Raw genomic sequence first — 20,181 nt, forward strand, 5'->3', positions numbered from 1 at the left:
TGGACAAAGATACACCTTTCCAGATGCCTGGAAGGATGTCTGAAGCAGCAAACAGAGCCGTGTGAGGACTGACAGGAAGTGAAGAACTAGTAAATGGCTTTCAGAATTTAAATATCTGCAACCCCCTTGTGTGTGTGTGTGTGAGGGGGGGCGGGGGGATAACCCACAACCAGGTGTGCGCATACACCCTCTCTTGTTCCGCCTTCAGCTTGCTGCTCTGATGTATATTATTTAATGCCGACGTGATGGAGTGTGTTGGCCAGGGCAAAACAGACGTGTACACAGAGAGGCAAGCTGGGTGTGTATGTGTGTGTGTGTGGTTACAGGATAATGCACACTTTTTTTTCTGAAGCAATATTATCATGGTTGGTGTTGCGTGCTAGTAGGAATTAATTGGTCGACTTGTTTTAAAAAAAAAAAGGTCTGAGGTGAGGGAAAACATAAGAACACGATTCCTCCACCTTCACAAGTCTACTTGTTTCCTGATGACACGCAGAGCTCAGGGAAAACAGGAAATACGAGGGGAAACGTTTTCTGTATTCTTGGGGCGGTTCAAGTAATTTTTTTCTTCTTTTTTTAACGTTTATTTGGTAAACCCTCATTTGCGAATATGATCTTTCGCTTTCTAGCAAGAATTTGTTCACTTCCGGAATACGTTGTATGAGGACTTATTCGCATAACCCACGTGGGAAAGTAATTTTTCATATGCATACGCAAGTTGTGGTGTAGTGGTAAGCAGGCCGAGCCATGGATCTCGCGGGAACGGGTTCAAGACCCGGACATGGCAGCTGGCCAGATTGCACCCGACCCAGCTTGTTAATCTTCCTCTCACGGCCCAGCGTAAACTGGGATATATATATATATATATATATATATATATATATATATATATATATATATATATATATATATATATATATATATATATATTCCTTTCTAATCACAGGGAAATTATACATGATAAGTTCCCAAGTGCACTTTCGAATGGTGTCTTACCTGCGTCTCTCCCTTGAATATCTAATGAATGTTCTACGTCTTCTGACGATGTGATCATTACACGAAAGTGCACTTAGGAACTTGGGAACTTATCGTGTTTCATCCTCCTCGTGGTTATATATATATATATATATATATATATATATATATATATATATATATATATATATATATATATATATATATATATATATATATATAATGTTTTGTGACGATACTGTACACGACTGGGTTGTGTTACTCCCTGAAAGAAATGGAACTTCGGTGTTGTAGAAATCATAGGTCAAGGCTACAGGGGTCCGTATCTGATACCACGTCGTCATACCCGAGGGTCGTACTACTGTGCTCGAGGGGTCGTACCTATCGTGCTCAAGGGTCGTACCGTCGTGCTGGAGGGGTTCAGGATAAAATGTGAAATAACCTACGCACATCCTCACCCACATTTTGATACAGGTGTACAGGTGTATGTACATCTGGCATCTAACACGGTAGCTGTAGTCACAGTAACTTGGAGACGCATACTTTACATTCCCCTAAATAAGGGACGTCGAATTTGTGACGCCTAATTAAGCCTTCAGAACCTCAATTAACCAAACTGGAAAGTTTGAGTTAGACTGAAGGTCGACCTCCTTCTCCTCCTCCTCAGTTATCGAAGGTTCAACTCAAGCCTCGGGTGCGTTCACTAGCCTCCTTTGCTCTCTCTTGTGGCGCACTGGTGTGTGAACTAGTCCACGGCTTTTGAGTACCAGGGTTCGATATCCACCGTGTGAAGCTAAGGGACGGAATCCCTTTGTTTGGTTTGGCCATGTGACTGGGTGAATGGACCCCCTGAGTATGGTGTAGGCATGTTGTAAGAAGTACTGCCTGAGTTAATGAAGACTGTAGGCCAAGGAAATAGGACTCCTGGGGATAATTAGTAAATTTGTAGCCTAATTAGTACATTGCAGCCGAGGAAATCGGATGACTGGTGCTGATGAGTACATTGTAGCCAAGTAATTAGGAAATACTGTAGTTAATGTTTAGAAACTCGTCTCTGGGGGGAAGTAACTTAATGGACTCCATGATATTATAGTGGCCCTTGTGAGCGTTGGGTTGACAGAAGGTATATACTGTCTTGTGGCAGTCGGGCATTCTAGGCCTCAGATACCCCGAGGGATCAGTGTTTGGACTGCTGTAACCTCATGTTTTCACCACAGGTCGAGAAACCTTGAAGTCCTTCTTCAGTTGTCCAAGATAAGACAATACATGCTCTCACTGTATGATTACCCTTGCCTCGCTAACCGAGAACGGTTAAACACACACACAATATAGATACATATATATATATATATATATATATATATATATATATATATATATATATATATATATATATATATATATAATACTCTGTCGCTGTGTCCCGCGTTAGCGAGGTAGCGCGCAAGGTAACAGACGAAAGAATGGCCCAACCCACCCACATACACATGTCTATTCATACACGTCCACACACGCACATATACATACGTATACATTTCAACTTATACATATATATACATACACAGACATATACATATATACCCATGTACATAATTCATACTTGCTGCCTTTATTCATTCTCGTCGCCACCCCGCTACACATGAAATGACAACCCCCTCCCCCCTCACGTGCGCGAGGCAGCGCTAGGAAAAGACAACAAAGGCCACATTCGTTCACAGTGTCTCTAGCTGTCATGTATAATGCATGATGCATAATCACGACCTGGACGCCCAAGATACAGTTTTAATGGAGAATATTGTACCTCTCTTTCTCTAGGATTTGACACTCGCTGTTCTGTCCGTCACTTCCCATCCGACCAAGGTTTAGAAAATGTTTGGCTTCGCTAATGGTGCACTCAAATTTAACTCGCAAAATTCTCAATTATCTCAGAAGCTGATTTTTTTTTTGTTTGTTAATAGAATGGTTACAGTCCCTTTTGAGAAACAAGAAACTGAAGTGAACAAGGTGAGTTGTGTATTTCGTAATGAAGAGAATGTTGCCCGGTCTCTCAACGACATAGTCAAGTCGCTAGGATACATCGCAGTTCATGGTGTAAACATTGTGTATCCTCCCGCCACATGTGACCAACCACTGTTGTCTTCTCCTCCTACACAGGTCAGGATTGCTCGAATGGTTCCTGTGGACCCTCCCCCTCCAGAGACAACATATCTCGTAAGTACCACTGACCCAGGCCACTGTTCTACACCCACTAGTGGACTGTGGTGACTAGATGCTTCTCTTCTTCCTCCTCCTCCTCTTCCTCATGACCAGTAGATCAATCATTATGACGAACTCATGACTGTACACCCCAACCCCTCCCCTCTCTCCTTGCACACACAAGCTGCTTTATCCAGTTTCGTCTGTTCAAACCCCATATTTCCCCAACACCATTTCCTGTATATCAAATGCCACTTGACCAAACGTTACTACTGCTGAAGCGAAGTATCAGAGTGGACTCCCTGTATTGTGCCTTGTTTGTCATCTAGTGGACTTCCTACCACACGTTGGATCCCACAAAAGTTATTTTAAACCTTTTCCTATACTCCCTCCACCGTATTTTGTGCTGCACGGCATCAGCTTACACTCTAACCGCCACCTACACCATCCACTGCACCTTAAAACCACCTATATTTTTGTGATGCGAAGGTTAGAAATAGAACAAGTTGGAAGGTATGGGTGAGAGCTTAGGAGACAGTCACAGAGACGTGGTGTAGGAAGGGTTTACCAGTGTGTGTGTGTGTGTGTGTCGATGATTGTGGTGGGTCACATACTTTCGTGGCAGTGTTTACATCTCCCGCACATTAGGGAGGGAGGGTGTACGGTTATCATCTCTTTTGCTGGTCTTGTTCCTTCCACTCATCATGTTTCACTTAATCCTTCATTTACAGTTTTTTATTTTTTTCCTAGTACTAAGACGTATATGATTCACTCACATAAAAGTTATTTTAACCCAGCACTTGCTGCTCCGCAGACTGTGGACAGGACGCTTTACGTGAGGAGGGTGTGTTTATAATGTAGTGTTTTTTTTTTTTCACAGGGCCTAGGCCTTCTTGCGAGCATGAACGGAGGTCCACGCTAGAGGCTGAGCGCGCTGGCAACAACAGCATCCCCATCCTCGCTTGTCAACCTAACGGGAGATATGAGCCTGTCCAGTGTTACAAAGGTATGACCCTCACCATAGCTGTCTGTTGATGACAGCAGGTGTTTATGTATACTTTGCTCGTTGTGTTTTATCGTTTATCGTTTTGTAATTCTATCTTTAAGTTAACTATTTACACCGTTCCTAAATCTAACAAAGATATAAGGAGTTTCCTTCAGTCATTTCAGTCATCATATTGGTGTTTGATGTCTTCTGGAAGGCAGTGGCGTCTCATACATGCATATATATATCTTGCTTCTTGACCCCACATTGTTGTGGCTGGTATTTCCACAAACTACATCTTCTGTCGTATGATTTAGATAATTTATATTTCATTTATGTTTATCTTTTTTTTGTAATGTATATATTCAGCAGCCTACATGGTGGAAATATTATTCCTTTAATTAAATTTATTTCATTTTTTCCTTGCAGATCTTTGTTTCTGTGTGGACGAATGGTCAGGGAACAGCTTGGATGGCACAGTGGTCAAGAATGGCACTCCAGATTGCTCTCGACCAATGCCTCATGCTCGGGATTGGCCAGGTGGGAACTTAACTGTACTTGCATTGTGTAGTTCACGTGGAGGAGGAGCAGAATAACTTGTGTGCTGCTACTCTTGGCATTGTCGTTAGTGATGTTAACAAATGTTAAACCTTTTTGAATTAGTGCCTTGGGTCAACACGTCTCTGTATCACTGTTAAATCTTTCGTGTTTAGTTGTACATTGGTTAACAATCGATGCTATACACTGGACGTGAAGGGGGGTCCACTCATCCTCCACAGATATGATTGATCGACATCCACTGTGAACCTAATAAGCAGAAGGTCACCCTTCACGTCTGGGAAGTGTATGAAATGTTTGTATCATGGTTTGCAGATAAGCCCGTGTCCTCTGACAATAGGTATGGGTGGATAGATTTAGTAAAATAACCACAGTATCTGGAAAGAAGGGATTTTGTAGTTGATGGAGGAAATGAAGGTCGTAGGACTCGGGTCAATATTGGCCTCCCTGAGGTTGTTGTCAGACTTTATTTTTTTTCCCCCTGTATTTGTTCTGTTATTGTTATTATTACTGATGTAATGATGCAATATTTATTTTTTTTTCCAGGTTGCACTGGAGAAACTAAGGCCAAGTTCATTAAGGACCTGAAGAAGTATTTACTGAGCAAGGCGGAGGGAGGTGACAGGTGAGGACCTTTACGTGTTGGTGAGGGAAACGCATGCAGTCCTAGACATACTGGTTAGGACCATTGAGAAGGTGGTTTTATTTAAGACTCTCTTAGAAATATGAAGTTCTCACCGACAAAAGGCCTTCAGTAGGAAAAATACTTATGAAAAAGACAAACAAATATTAGCCTAAAATTTTTGTAGATTTTTTTTTGTCGCTGTCTCCCGCGTTTGCGAGGTAGCGCAAGGATACAGATGAAAGAAATGTCCCAACCCACCCCCCTACACATGCATATACATACACGTCCACACACGCAAATATACATACCCTTACATCTCAATGTACACATACATATACACACAGAGACACATACATATATACCCATGCACACAATCCACACTGTCTGCCTTTATTCATTCCCATCGCCACCTCGCCACACGTGGAATAACATCCCCCTCCCCCCTCATGTGTGCGAGGTAGCGCTAGGAAAAGACAACAAAGGCCCCATTTGTTCACACTCAGTCTCTAGCTGTCATGTAATAATGCCCGAAACCACGGCTCCCTTTCCACATCCAGGCCCCACAGAACTTTACATGGTTTACCCCAGACGCTTCACATGCCCTGATTCAATCCATTGACAGCACGTCGACCCCGGTATAACACATCGATCCAATTCACTCTATTCCTTGCCCGCCTATCACCCTCCTGCATGTTCAGGCCCCGATAACTCAAAATCTTTTTCACTCCATCTTTCCACCTCCAATTTGGTCTTCCACTTCTCCTCATTCCCTCCTCCTCCGACACATATATCCTCTTGGTCAATCTTTCCTCACTCATTCTCTCCATGTGCCCAAACCATTTCAAAACACCCTTTTCTGCTCTCTCAACCACGCTCTTTTTATTTCCACACATCTCTCATAACCCTTACATTACTTACTCGATCAAACCACCTCACACCACACATTGTCCTCAAACATATCATTTCCAGCACATCCACCCTCCTGCATACAACTCTGTCCATAGCCCACGCCTCGCAACCACACAACATTGTTAGAACCACTATTCCTTCAAACATAGCCATTTTTGCTTTCCGAGATAATGTTCTCGACTTCCACACATTCTTCAAGGCTCCCAGGATTTTTGCCCCCTCCCCCACCCTATGATTCACTTCCGCTTCCATGGTTCCATCCGCTGCCAGATCCACTCCCAGATATCTAAAACACTTTACTTCCTCTAGTTTTTCTCCATTCAAACTTACCTCCCAATTGACTTGACCCTCAACCCTACTGTACCTAATAACCTTACTCTTATTCACATTTACTCTTAACTTTCTTCTTTCACACACTTTACCAAACTCAGTCACCAGCTTCTGCAGTTTCACATGAATCAGCCCCCAACAGACTTCATACTTGCCCCTCTTTCCAAAACTCTTGCATTCACCTCCCTAATAACCCCATCCATAAACAAATTAAACAACCATGGAGACATCACACACCCTTGCCGCAAAGCTACATTCACTGAGAACCAATCACTTTCCTCTCTTCCTACAGGTACACATGCCTTACATCCTCAATAAAAACTTTTCACTGCTTCTAACGACTTGCCTCCCACACCGTATATTCTTAATACCTTCCACAGAGCATCTCTATCAACTCATCATATTTTTTTTTATTTATTTATTATCATACTTTGTCGCTGTCTACTGCGTCGGTGAGGTAGCGCTAGGAAAGTGACGAAAGAATGGCCCAACCCACCTACATACACATGTATATATATAGACGTCCACACACGCACATATACATACCTATACATTTCAACGTATACATATATGTACATACACAGACATATACATATATACACATGTACATAATTCATACTTGCTGCCTTTATTCATTCCATCGCTACCCCGCCACACATGAAATGACGACCCCCTCCCCCTGCATGCGCACGAGGTTGCGCTAGGAAAAGACAACAAAGGCCACATTTGTTCACACTCAATCTCTAGCTGTGATGTATAATGCACCGAAACCACAGCTCCCTTTCCACATCCAGGCCCCACAAAACTTTCCATGGTTTACCCAGACGCTTCACATGCCCTGGTTCAATCCATTGACAGCATGTCGACCCTGGTATACCACATCGTTCCAGTTCACTCTATTCCTTGCACGCCTTACACCCTCCTGCATGTTCAGGCCCCGATTGCTCAGAATCTTTTTCACTCCCTCTTTACACCTCTAATTTGTTCTCCCACTTCTCCTCGTTTTGTAGTAGTATAATGTTAAAATGGTGTTAAACAGAAAAGGTTTAATGTATATGTTAGGAAAACAAGAAGTTCAGCCCAATGAGGAGTAATATTATACAGGTTTCTACTTCAACAGTATTAGCTTGAGAATTGATATTTTACAGGTTTCCACTATAACGTTATTAGCTTAAGTATTGTAATACTTCCATGGGTAGTTGATGGTAAACCTGCATTAGATATATCTACTCTTCATGCTTATGTCAAAAAGTGGATCATATTCACAAGACAAGTGTAATGTTTTCAGAAGTGCAGGGGCAGAGTCGTCTACGCAGTCAGTTGAGGAGTTCGCTGCCACCTATCACTTCCGCAACCTCGACAGAAACAATAACAACTACTTAGAGAAGAAGGAAAAGAGACTAGCAAAGAGATTTTTGAAAAGGTGAGACAGATTACGTGTACTGGGGTCTGCAAAGGAATTTTTTCTTAACCCACACAGTGATCCAGGAGTGTTATAAGTTTGTAATTTGAATTGAGAGGCTAAGCTTTATGAGAAATACTCATTTCTTAACAGGGATGAGGGTTTTCGAGTTTACTCATAAGATTATCTGGTTCTTCAGGAAAACTTACACGACACTTATCAGCACAAATGTTGTTCACAGTCTATAAGCAAGAATTTTCACTCCAATTTTTATCCATACTCTTTTTAGATACCAAACACAACCCTTATAAATTGAGGATGAACAAAATATAAGGGTTATTTTAACAAAATATAAGGGTTATTTTTAACAAAATATATGGGTTATTTTAACAAAATGGTTATTCATCAAGCTGGGGTTTGAGGAAGTGGATGTAAAAAAGCTGTGGTGGCCCTTATATCCAATGATATAATACATTTGGTCGGATATACTGATCACTAGATGCAGTAAATACTGGATATATGGACAGTGCCATGATACAACAACCTCTGGGAACATAGACCACTTCCTCCTGTGGTAAACACCGATTGTATGTTTCATTCATTGTAAGGACCATGAGATATAGTAAATAATGAGTATGAGAATTGCAAAATGTGACATGCCGGATGTAAGGACCACAAAGATATAGTAAACATGGGATATAAGGACACATAAACACCAGATTGGACAAAATAGAATTAAATACTGGACATATGGACAATAGGAAATTTATACACGCTGGATATGAGGACTGCATTTACAGTTAACACCAGATGTTTGGACCAAAGGATATAAACAAAGCTAGATACTGTCATTAAACACTGGATATATGGATATTTATAACAAATTCCAGATATTAGGACTTCATGATACTCTAAACACAGGATATATATAGAATATATGATATAGATATATATAGATATATAGTCATAGGACATGATCATATCCAAAAAAATGAATATATGAACAATAGGGTATAGCAAACACTGGATATCAGGACCGGATTATATAACAAACACAGAATACTTCTAAGGACCACATGATATTACAAACGTTAGAGTTATGGACCCTTAGATATAATAAACATGGGATATACACACTATACCGTATGACAAAGACTGGATGCAAGATTTGAGTGAGAAACGGCAGACGTGTGAGTTTGGGAGTGTATGAGAGAAGATATGTGAGAATTACCTTGGAAAAAAATATATGTTTAGCTGAGGTGAGAGACAGGTTGGCTGGGGTGCAAAATTGCTTTACCTGTGTCTTGAGCAAAGCTGCTTAATGTAGACGAGACAAAACTAAGGTTTTAAAGTAGTTTGGATATGGTTGTCTGTCAAGATTCTTGTATAGGAAAGCTTTTGGGAATTATTTTACTCATCACAAAAAGTTTCGTTTGTTATAAACCCTAGAACAATAAAAAATAAATTCCCAAAATCTTTGTTCGAGCAGAATGGTATACAATTTATTCATACCTTTGGATTCTCTATATAAAATTTTGCTAAAGAGAGCAGACACAGCCACCTTCCTGCCGCTAACTGCAGGTGGAAAGGTATTTTGTGTAATGGACACCAACTGTAACATCTTTACCCCATGAGACAAGTTATTATATTTGTCGTCCCTTCAGAATGAGGTATCACTACCATTCTCGTCCTTTACAGCAACCCAAAACTGAAACAGTGTGGACGAAAGATTACAAAATACTGTGATGCGGACAGGGATAACAGGGTGTCACTAGAAGAGTGGGTCGCCTGTGTTGTCTTCAAGCAAAACGATACTGGTTAGTCTTTCATTTGTCCTTTTCATATATATATATATATATATATATATATATATATATATATATATATATATATATATATATATATATATATTATACTTATGTAATATGTTCATGCATCTATTAGGGTAGAATTTATATGCAATTAATATGCAAAATGAAAGAAAGGCAGGTATGGAAAATTATTGTGAATTCTTGAATATAGGACTGAGTTAGTTATCAGATTAAAGAACAGCTTTTATGAAACTGTACAGGAGGAAAATATATATATATATATATAATTTATATATATATATATATATATATATATATATATATATCTTTCTTTCTTTCAAACTATTCGCCATTTCCCGCATTAGCGAGGTAGCGTTAAGAACAGTGGACTGGGCCTTTGAGGGAATACCCTCACCTGGCCCAATTCTCTGTTCCTTCTTTTGGAAAATTAAAAAAAAACGAGAGGGGAGGATTTCCAGCCCCCCGCTCCCTCCCCTTTTAGTCGCCTTCTACGACACGCAGGGAATACGTGGGAAGTATTCTTTCTCCCCTATCCCCAGGGATAATATATATATATATATATATATATATATATATATATATATATATATATATATATATATTTTTTTTTTTTTTCATACTATTCGCCATTTCCTGCATCAGCGAGGTAACGTTAAGAACAAAGGACTGGGCCTTTGAGGGAATATCCTAACCTGGCCCCCTTCTCTGCTCCTTCTTTTGGAAAATAAAAAAAAAAGAGGGGAGAATTTCCAGCCACCTGCTCCCTCCCCTTTTAGTCACCTTCTATGACACGCAGGGAATACGTGGGAAGTATTCTTTCTCCCCTATCCCCAGGGATTAATATATATATATATATATATATATATATATATATATATATATATATATATATATATATATATATATATATATATATATTTTTTCATACTATTCGCCATTTCCCGCATTAGCGAGGTAGCGTTAAGAACAGAGGACTGGGCCTTTGAGGGAATATATATATATATATATATATATATATATATATATATATATATATATATATATATATATATATATATATATATATATATATATTTCTTTCTTTCATACTATTCGCCATTTCCCGCATTAGCGAGGTAGAGTTAAGAACAAAGGACTAGGCCTTTGAGGGAATATCCTCATCTGGCCCCCTTCTCTGTTCCTTCTTTGGGAAAACAAAAAAACAAGAGGGGAGGATTTCCAGCCCCCCGCTCCCTTCCCTTTTAGTCGCCTTCTACGACATGCAGGGAATACATGGGAAGTATTCTTTCTCCCCTATCCCCAGGGATATATATATATATATATATATATATGTATATATATCTTTTTTCTTTTCTTTCTTACTATTCGCCATTTCCCGCCTCAGCGAGGTAGCATTAAGAACAGAGGACTGGGCCTCTGAGGAAACATCCTCACCCGGCCCCCCCCTCTCTGTTTGTCGCTGTCTCCTGCATTAGTGAGGTAGCACAAGGAAACAGACGAAAGAATGGCCCAACCCACCCACATACACATGTATATACATACACATCCACACACACAAATATACATACCTATACACCTCAATGTATACATATATATATACACACCCAGACATATGCATATATACTCATGGACATAATTAATACTGTCTGCCTTTATTCATTCCCATCGCCACCCCGCCACACATGAAATAACAACCCCCCCTGCATGTGCATGAGGTAGCGCTAGGAAAAGACAACAAAGGCCACATTCATTCACACTCAGTCTCTAACTGTCATTTATAATGCACTGAAACTACAGCTCCCATTCCGCATCCAGGCCCCACAGAACTTTCCATGGTTTACCCCAGATGCTTCACACGCTCTGGTTCAATCCATTGACGGCACGTCGACCCCGGTATACCACATCGTTCCAAATCACTCTATTACTTGCACGCCCTCCACCCTCCTACATGTTCAGGCCCCGATCACTCAAAATCTTTTTCACTCCATCTTTCTACCTCCAATTTGGTCTCCCACTTCTCCTCGTTCCCTCCACCTCTGACACATATATCCTCTTGGTCAATCTTTCCTCACTCATTCTCTCCATGTGACCAAACCATTTCAAAACACCCTCTTCTGCTCTCTCAAACACACTCTTTTTATTACCACACATCTCTCTTACCCTTTCATTACTTACTCGATCAAACCACCTCACACCACATATTGTCCTCAGACATCTCATTTCCAGCACATCCATCCTCCTCCGCACAACTCTGTCTATAGTCCACCCTCCTGCATGTTCAGGCCCCGATCACTCAAAATCTTTTTCACTCCATCTTTCCACCTCCAATTTGGTCTCCCACTTTTCCTCGTTCCCTCCACCTCTGACACATATATCCTCTTGGTCAATCTTTCCTCACTCATTCTCTCCATGTGACCAAACCATTTCAAAACACCCTCTTCTGCTCTCTCAACCATGCTCTTTTTATTACCACACATCTCTCTAACCCTTTCATTATTTCCTCAATCAAACCACCTCACACCATATGTTGTCCTCAAACATCTCATTTCCAGCACATCCACCCTCCTCCGCACAACTCTGTCTATAGCCCACTCCTCGCAACCATATAACATAGTTGGAACCACTATTCCTTCAAACATACCCATTTTTGCTTTCCAAGATAACACTCTCGACTTCCACACATTTTTCAACGCTCCCAAAAACCTTCGCCCCCTCCCCCATCTTATGATTCACATCTGCTTCCATGGTTCCATCCACTGCCAAATCCACTCCCAGATATCTAAAACCCTTCACTTCCTCCAGTTTTTCTCCATTCAAACTTACCTCCCAGTTGACTTGTCCCTCAACCCTACCGTACCTAATAACCTTGCTCTTATTCACATTTACTCTCAGCTTTCTTCTTTCACACACTTTACCAAACTCAGTCACCAGCTTCTGCAGTTTCTCACCCGAATCATCCACCAGCGCTGTGTCATTAGCAAACAACAACTGACTCACTTCCCAAGCTCTCTCATCCACAACAGACTGCATACTTGCCCCTCTTTCCAAAACTCTTGCATTCACCTTTCTAACAACCCCATCCATAAACAATTTAAACAACCATGGAGACATCACGCACCCCTGCCGCAAACCAACAGTCACAGAACTAATCACTTTCTCTCTTCCTACTCGTACACATGCCTTACATCCTTGGTAAAAGCTTCACTGCTTCTAACAACTTGCCTCCCACACCATATATTCTTAATACATTCCAAAGAGTATCTCTATCAACTCTATCATATGCCTTCTCCAGATCCATAAATGCTACATACAAATCCATTTGCTTTTCTAAGTATTTCTCACATACATTCTTCAAAGCAAACACCTGATCCACACATCCTCTACCACTTCTGAAACCACACTGCTCTTCCCCAATCTGATGCCCTGTACATGCCTTCACCCTCTCATTGCTTTGGTCACATGGAGAGAATGAGTGAGGAAAGATTGACAAAGAGGATATATGTGTCAGAGGTGGAGGGAACGAGAAGTGGGAGACCAAATTGGAGGTGGAAAGATGGAGTGAAAAAGATTTTGAGTGATCGGGGCCTTAACATGTAGGAGAGTGAAAGACGTGTGCAAGGAATAGAGTGCATTGGAACAATGTGGTATACCAGGGTCAACGTGCTGTCAATGGATTGAACCAGGGCATGTGAAGCGTCTGGGTAAACCATGGAAAGTTTTGTGCGGCCTGGGTGTGGTTTCGGTGCATTATACATGACAGCTAGAGACTGAGTGTGAACGAATGTGGCCTTTGTTGTCTTTTCCTAGCGCTACCTCGCGCACATGCGGGGGAGGGGGTTGTCATTTCCTGTGTGGCGGGGTGGCGAGGGGAATGAATAAGGGCAGACTATGAATTATGTACATGTGTATATATGTATATGTTTGTGTGTGTATATATATATATATATATATATATATATATATATATATATATATATATATTCCCTGGGGATAGGGGAGAAAGAATACTTCCCACGTATTCCCTGTGTGTCGTAGAAGGCGACTAAAAGGGAAGGGAGCGGGGGGCTGGAAATCCTCCCCTCTCGTTTTTTTTTTTTTTTTTTTTTTTTTAATTTTCCAAAAGAAGGAACAGAGAAAAGGTCCAGGTGAGGATATTCCCTCAAAGGCCCAGTCCTCTGTTCTTAACGCTACCTCGCTATCGCAGGAAATAGCGAATAGTATGAAAAAAAAAAAAAAATATATATATATATATATATATATATATATATATATATACGTTGAGATGTATAGGTATGTATATGTGCGTGTGTGGACATGTATGTATATACATGTGTATGTGGGTGGGTTGGGCCATTCTTTCATCTGTTCCCTTGCACTACCTCGCTAATACGGGAGACAGCGACAAAGTATAGTAAATAAATATATAAATAATATATATACACACTTTCACAGGATCTCAAGGAGAGAAAAATATGCATGAAGTTTATTTCTTTCTGTAAAGACATAAGCCACCACACTAATACCTGTTACTTACAGGATTTTACGCTGGGTATTAAGAATTTCATTACATTCAAATTGCTACATAAGCAACCGATATTTACAGTAGTCCCCATACTCCAGCAACCACAGCATTGACAGAACATACACACATCAAAAGGGTGAGCAGAGATCATTGGGTTGATTTCTATCTGTTCATCATTTCACTTGGAAGTTTCATAGGAACAGGTTTTGTGTGTCCATATAGTGAAGTTGAATAAATCGGTGAACATTTTATAATTTTTTCTCTGCCAAAATTATGATACTGATCGAAAGTCATTGATGACACCTTTTCAAAAGATGCAAAACAGATATTATGTTAGAAACTTGAAAAAAAGATGTACAAAAGAACTTGAATAGTATCAAGTAGTTTATAAAGGGAAATGAGTGAAGAAATTCTTAATATGGAGACAGTCAAGCCTCCAGAGGCTCAAAATTTGAGGCTGGGTCAAATTTTGAGCCTCTGGAGGTGATTGATTTACATTGATATCATGTTTACAGTACATGCCATAGATATGATAATACAGAAAGTTTAAAGAGATGGGACACATGAGCATAGGACTGCAAGCACTATCAAAATGTAATTCTCGGGTTTGAAAGAAACTGAAGACTCTTTGGTCATGGGTAACTGTTCAAATGCTTGTTTCAGATCAGTCTTAGTGAAGAATTGACATCCTGTCAGTACTATAGTTATATCAGTGTTTCAGCAGTTGTAGATTGACTGCTATTTTGTTGTATTCCCTGCATGTGCAGATGGTTCCATCTTGCTTAACATTGGGGAACAATGAATGTACCCCATTCTTATTGTTTGACACTTCTCTAAGCTTCACTGGGCTCTGGCTTTAGCAGTTCCTGCTCTTCTGTGGACTGCAATGCAAATGGAAGTGTCCGGAAAGAAAGACTTTGGTTAGGCATTCCTTTTTCATGGGAAGAGTGGTATATGCACACTTGCCCCAAGCCATTGCCGCTGAATCTTATTTTAGTTTCTTTCTGAGTAGCCACAGCCACTTTGGAGGAATTACATTGAAATTAGTCGAGGCCAAATAACAAATCACCTTTACCTTTGATTATAGTTTAGGGCATATTTCTATGTGGTTATTGCTAGAGTAAACTTTCACAAAAACTCTGTCATGCATGGATGTTGACAACTGCTTAAAGGGCCCATAAATCAGAGAAATAAAGTTTGATGTACATTTAAGAAATTGTCGTGGTGACATCCTTTAAAATTAATGTCACATCACGTGTGGTATCCAGCTGCACTTGCAGTGGTTGGCCAGTTATTGGTATCTACCATTCACTTAGTTTAAGGAGATATGTTATACATGAAAGCATCTTCACTGCATCACTGTCATGGTTGACAGATGTGCTGTGTTTGCTTGTCGCACTTGGCCTCTACTATGAGGATATTGCCTTGCTTGCCTAACTTGTTTGCAAAATGGCCTAACATATTACTGTACCGACCCTGTCAGTGGGCAAACACTAATTATGATAATGTCTATCATAACCACATTTAGAACAACTCTTGCTCTTCCAAAATCCAGCAACTCCTAAAATCTGGCACTTTCAAGGGTACTGATAGCTAGTGAAACTTCAGTACTTCAGTTTATATTTAATCACCTGCCACTACCTTAGCTTATTATATACATTTGGAATTGAAAAAAAAAAAAAAAGAAAATATTCATCAAGTACAGTACATAGTTGCTGTTGTAGTTCTTTTTTAAGTTATGTATAAGGAAAATAAACTAGTTTACATTATGATTTATGTGATCAATCAGGTGCCATCAAGTGATCAGGGAAATGTTTTTTGCTTTTGAAAACTGCTGTTGTGTTGTTTTGTCACTGATGTTTATTCACCTAAAACTTCAACAGGACCCCTCACTCTTCCACTCAGTAATCACCTTTTGCTACCTTAGTCTACATTAACATTTTGGGATCTGAAAAATCAAGAATATTCAAGTACAGTAAAGAATTAGTTGCAGTTTTGTTTAAACTTGTAAAATTTAAAATTTTGTATTGAGAGGAGAAAAATCCACATTATGATTTATTTGTTCCATTGGCATGCCTCCTTGGCAGTTTTGTATCCCAAAATCTAGGAAATTTCTAAATCCAGCTACTGCTTGACCCATGGTTTCTAGATGTAAGACAAAAGTGAAGTGAAGATGGAGTCTGGGCCTTGTTTTACTTTATTGTACACTTTGACTGGAAGAGAAGGAGCAAGCTTTGCATTTGCGTAGTAATTATGACTGAATGTTTATCAGTACACTGATATAACATTACTGTGCATTATTGTTTCTCAGTATCATTGCAAACAAATGTGTTATATATTTTCTTTATTGTACAGGTGGACTGGCACAGAAGGAGCAGTCTTTGTATAATTGTATATATTACATTGTACATTTAGATTGGAACAGGAGCAATCTTTTTAAACAATATACATTTGTTAAATTTACTGTAATAATGTAATTTTAACCGAATGCTGATTGATACTACAATATTGTTTCTGTGTAACATTTTCTTCTTGGTATCACCTCAAGCATCTGTGTCTCCTGCTCATACTTACAAAATTTGTCATATACCATCACCATTATATAACTGGTGCAGTTTATTACAGCTTTCTTACATTACATCTTATGCCTCCTGAAGGCACATCTGTACTGTCATCTGTATTTAAGGATTCACCATAAACGTGGTTTGTTAACTTTGCAGGGAAATCAGAGAAACAGCATTAACAACCAGAATCCTTAATTTTCAAATGCTGTGTTAACTTTTATGTAGCAAATTTCAGCTCTGTGCCTCAAACTGGTATGCATGCAGCTCTTTGTTACTGTTGTACCAAGACAGTATGTTTGGGAATTGTAACACATCCTTATGCCTGCTTGAATTTGATATTGCCTGAGGCATATATGCCCTTATATTCTTCCTTAGAAAATAACTAAATATTTCTAATGCTGTACCAGACTTAGAAAATTCTATACATTCAATAGGTACCCTCTAGCTTTGATTCACTCATAATACTTTGATCTTCACCAATATCTAGCTCTTCATTTTCATCTTCTCTTGTTGATGTCATGTATCGACCAGATACAAGGACACTAAAGTTCTTAAATGGCATACTCTTGGGTATGTCAGAGCAAAACATGGAAGATGTCTTCAGTCAGTATGGGTTTGAGCATGTGACTGTAACATAAATACTAACAAATTACTAATGTAAGGGTTTGTTCTATCATTCTACCACATGCAGAAACACAAGGCTATGGGTATGCTGTGGTTGGACTGCATGTCTTGTAACCAATATGGAAGATTGAACTACATGTCAAGCTCATTTTGGTATAATTTTCAGTGTCCGAGAGTACTCAAAGAAATGGGTTTTCTGAATTTTCAAATTGACCTGGTGGATGTTAATATCATCTAGCAAAAGAATTACCTAGAGTCATGTAAAACTGTCTCAGTATCTAAATATAAATATATAATCCTGTGTACATTTTGCATGTAGATCAACTCATATCAAAAGGTGCTTGAGGAGCACACCCTATCCTCCTCAACCCTATCCATATAAAAGAATGTACAAAGCAAACCAAAAATATATACCTTCTTGATTTCACCTACATGGGTCCATCAGTAGGAGGGTAGGAAAAGCATACCAAAATTCGATACAATACCAGAACAGCATTTAGCCGAGTTAAAATGCACGAAGAAACATTGGTTAAATGTTGTAGCTAACAGCTATCACACATATTTATTTGAGAAATTAACTTTAATAGCTTGATTTTATGAAATGCTGACAGTGTTGTGGAAGTGTAAGAATGAAACTTCTGTCCCTGAGTTGACCACCAAGATTTGATTTATCTTTGGTACATTCAATGGGGGGAACTGAGTTTTCTGCACATCTTTTGCACTCTTAAACTGGCCTAAACTTACTTTTAGTTTAAGTTCAAGTAGTCTCAATGTAGTTATCCTTAGCATTCATCAGTGCAGACTTATCCTTGGCATTCAAAAGACAAGTGGCAAAAAATAAAGAACACAGCAATGTTATCAAACTTATGGTGTATATTGTAACTTATTCAACTTTTTGTCTCTGAAATTTGTATACCTGACTCTCATACCTAATTAATATACAGAGTATAAGACAATGCATGTGATTGCATTCATGTACAAACTGCATAAGGATTATGTTGTTTAGGTACATAAAAAGTATCTATACAGTTTTGACTTCCTTAAAAATATAATTAGTATATAATATAAAGTTTCCTTTAAAAAGACAAGTTAATTATTTCAAGATTTTAATCTTACATGTTATAATGGCTGACTTGTACTAGTAAAACTACTCTGACATTTCAGGTATCATATCAGTGTGTTCGGGTCTTAAAGATGATTCCTTTATTTCTTTGTCAATTCTGACTGTGAAAAAGTAATACTTCCCTTGGCAGTTTGTTCATCTTCATTTGCTCTCACATTCTCCATTATGCCTGTCACATCCCTTGATCCTACAATATATATTGGGTTTCTCCTTCATCCCTATTTTCACTTGATTGTAAATTTGATAGTATAGTATCTGAATGTATTTCTAGCATAATAGTATCTTTTTCTTTTTACTTTCATTCTTAAGTACATCATATATTTCACATCATCACTCCAAAAAAGTGTTTCCTTAAGTTTAAACAAATAAATAGATTTCAGTCTCCCTTTTCCCCACATTTCCCCTCAGGTAACAGCAGTAGAAGTGGCGTTGGTCAAGATAATATAAGAAGAATTGAAGAGAATCCAATTCTTAAATTTCTCTCATCAGAAGAGGAGGTTTCTCGCTTGTAAAATAGAAATTGGTAGAACACTACTTGTTCAGTGGTGTGCAGAGGTGGATATGACTCTCTCATGTTGGCCTGTGCTACGCTTTAAGTAATAAATGAGCTATGAAAAATAAGGCAATAGACTAAACTTTATTAATGCCTGGCACTCATGTGTAACCCCTTTAAAGAGAGTTCACACATTAGTTGTATGGGAATGCAGTACTAAAGCAAATTTACAGTACTGTACAGTATTTTGATTGATGCCATTTTTAAGTCATATTTCCAATAAATTCAAAAGTACCATTAACGTCATTTTCTGAATGCACGCTGCAGTACTTCATTGTTTTAAACATACCGCACTAAAACTTTACATAAATTCTGAGCACCAGAGGCGACGGAGGATTAAGTTTTATTTTAAATGTAGATAGAGTTAAATGCATTTAAAACAATCTAAATGCTTTATAATCATATGCTATTTAACAGGATAATATTTGAGATGCACGTAAATTCTTTATGAAATCTTGAAGCAGCTTCTGATTTATGTTCAGAAATATTTATTTCTGATGAGCATACATGATTTTTTCTTAAGGGAAATAATGGAATGAAAACCATTAACTTTGCAGGCCATTATCACCTTAGATAATAAGATTCACTAAGCAGAGCAACTGTGGAATGCATAACTCTTGCTTGCATGTACAGTAGCCACTTTTTGCAGTGCTTAAGGAATGTTGGATAATCCTATCAACAGTGATGTCAAAACAGTTGTCAGCATATAATGAATTTTGTACTCTTCAAACAGATTTTATTTTGAAATGAATTTCCTAACAAGATTTTAGGTTACTTGCAAATTTAGCATGGCCCAGTCTCAGTGTAGCTTGGCAACACTGTAGTGTGCATGGTCTCAGCTTGTTATATTATGACAGAAGAGTTTTGGCATGAATATTCACAAGTATAGCATTTTTATGCCTTTAGGCATTTTTTATCCTTGTTCATTAATGTCATAATTATATGATATATAACCTAATTTTATACAGGTAATTATTTTTACT

At 38.9% G+C, this 20,181-nt stretch overlaps 1 protein-coding gene across 6 annotated transcripts in view; it reads left to right on the forward strand.

Annotated features, from left to right (window-relative positions):
* The window catches only part of LOC139756726 (SPARC-related modular calcium-binding protein 1-like), a 218,842-nt gene that overhangs the window by 187,249 nt on the left and 11,412 nt on the right, over positions 1-20,181 (forward strand). For 4 of the 6 annotated variants that reach the window (XM_071676427.1, XM_071676428.1, XM_071676432.1 and 1 more), the window contains 7 exons: positions 3,130-3,186; positions 4,052-4,177; positions 4,586-4,696; positions 5,261-5,339; positions 7,867-8,001; positions 9,679-9,797; positions 19,054-19,200. In XM_071676427.1, the coding sequence (XP_071532528.1) occupies positions 3,130-3,186; positions 4,052-4,177; positions 4,586-4,696; positions 5,261-5,339; positions 7,867-8,001; positions 9,679-9,797; positions 19,054-19,157 (731 nt within the window). In that variant the 3' untranslated portion in view covers positions 19,158-19,200. The remainder of the gene's footprint in view (positions 1-3,129; positions 3,187-4,051; positions 4,178-4,585; positions 4,697-5,260; positions 5,340-7,866; positions 8,002-9,678; positions 9,798-19,053; positions 19,201-20,181) is intronic. The other 2 variants (XM_071676429.1, XM_071676430.1) reach the window with 2 other exon arrangements.

This window comes from Panulirus ornatus, chromosome 23 (genome assembly GCF_036320965.1).
Source record: "Panulirus ornatus isolate Po-2019 chromosome 23, ASM3632096v1, whole genome shotgun sequence".
Classification (NCBI taxonomy): domain Eukaryota; kingdom Metazoa; phylum Arthropoda; class Malacostraca; order Decapoda; family Palinuridae; genus Panulirus; species Panulirus ornatus.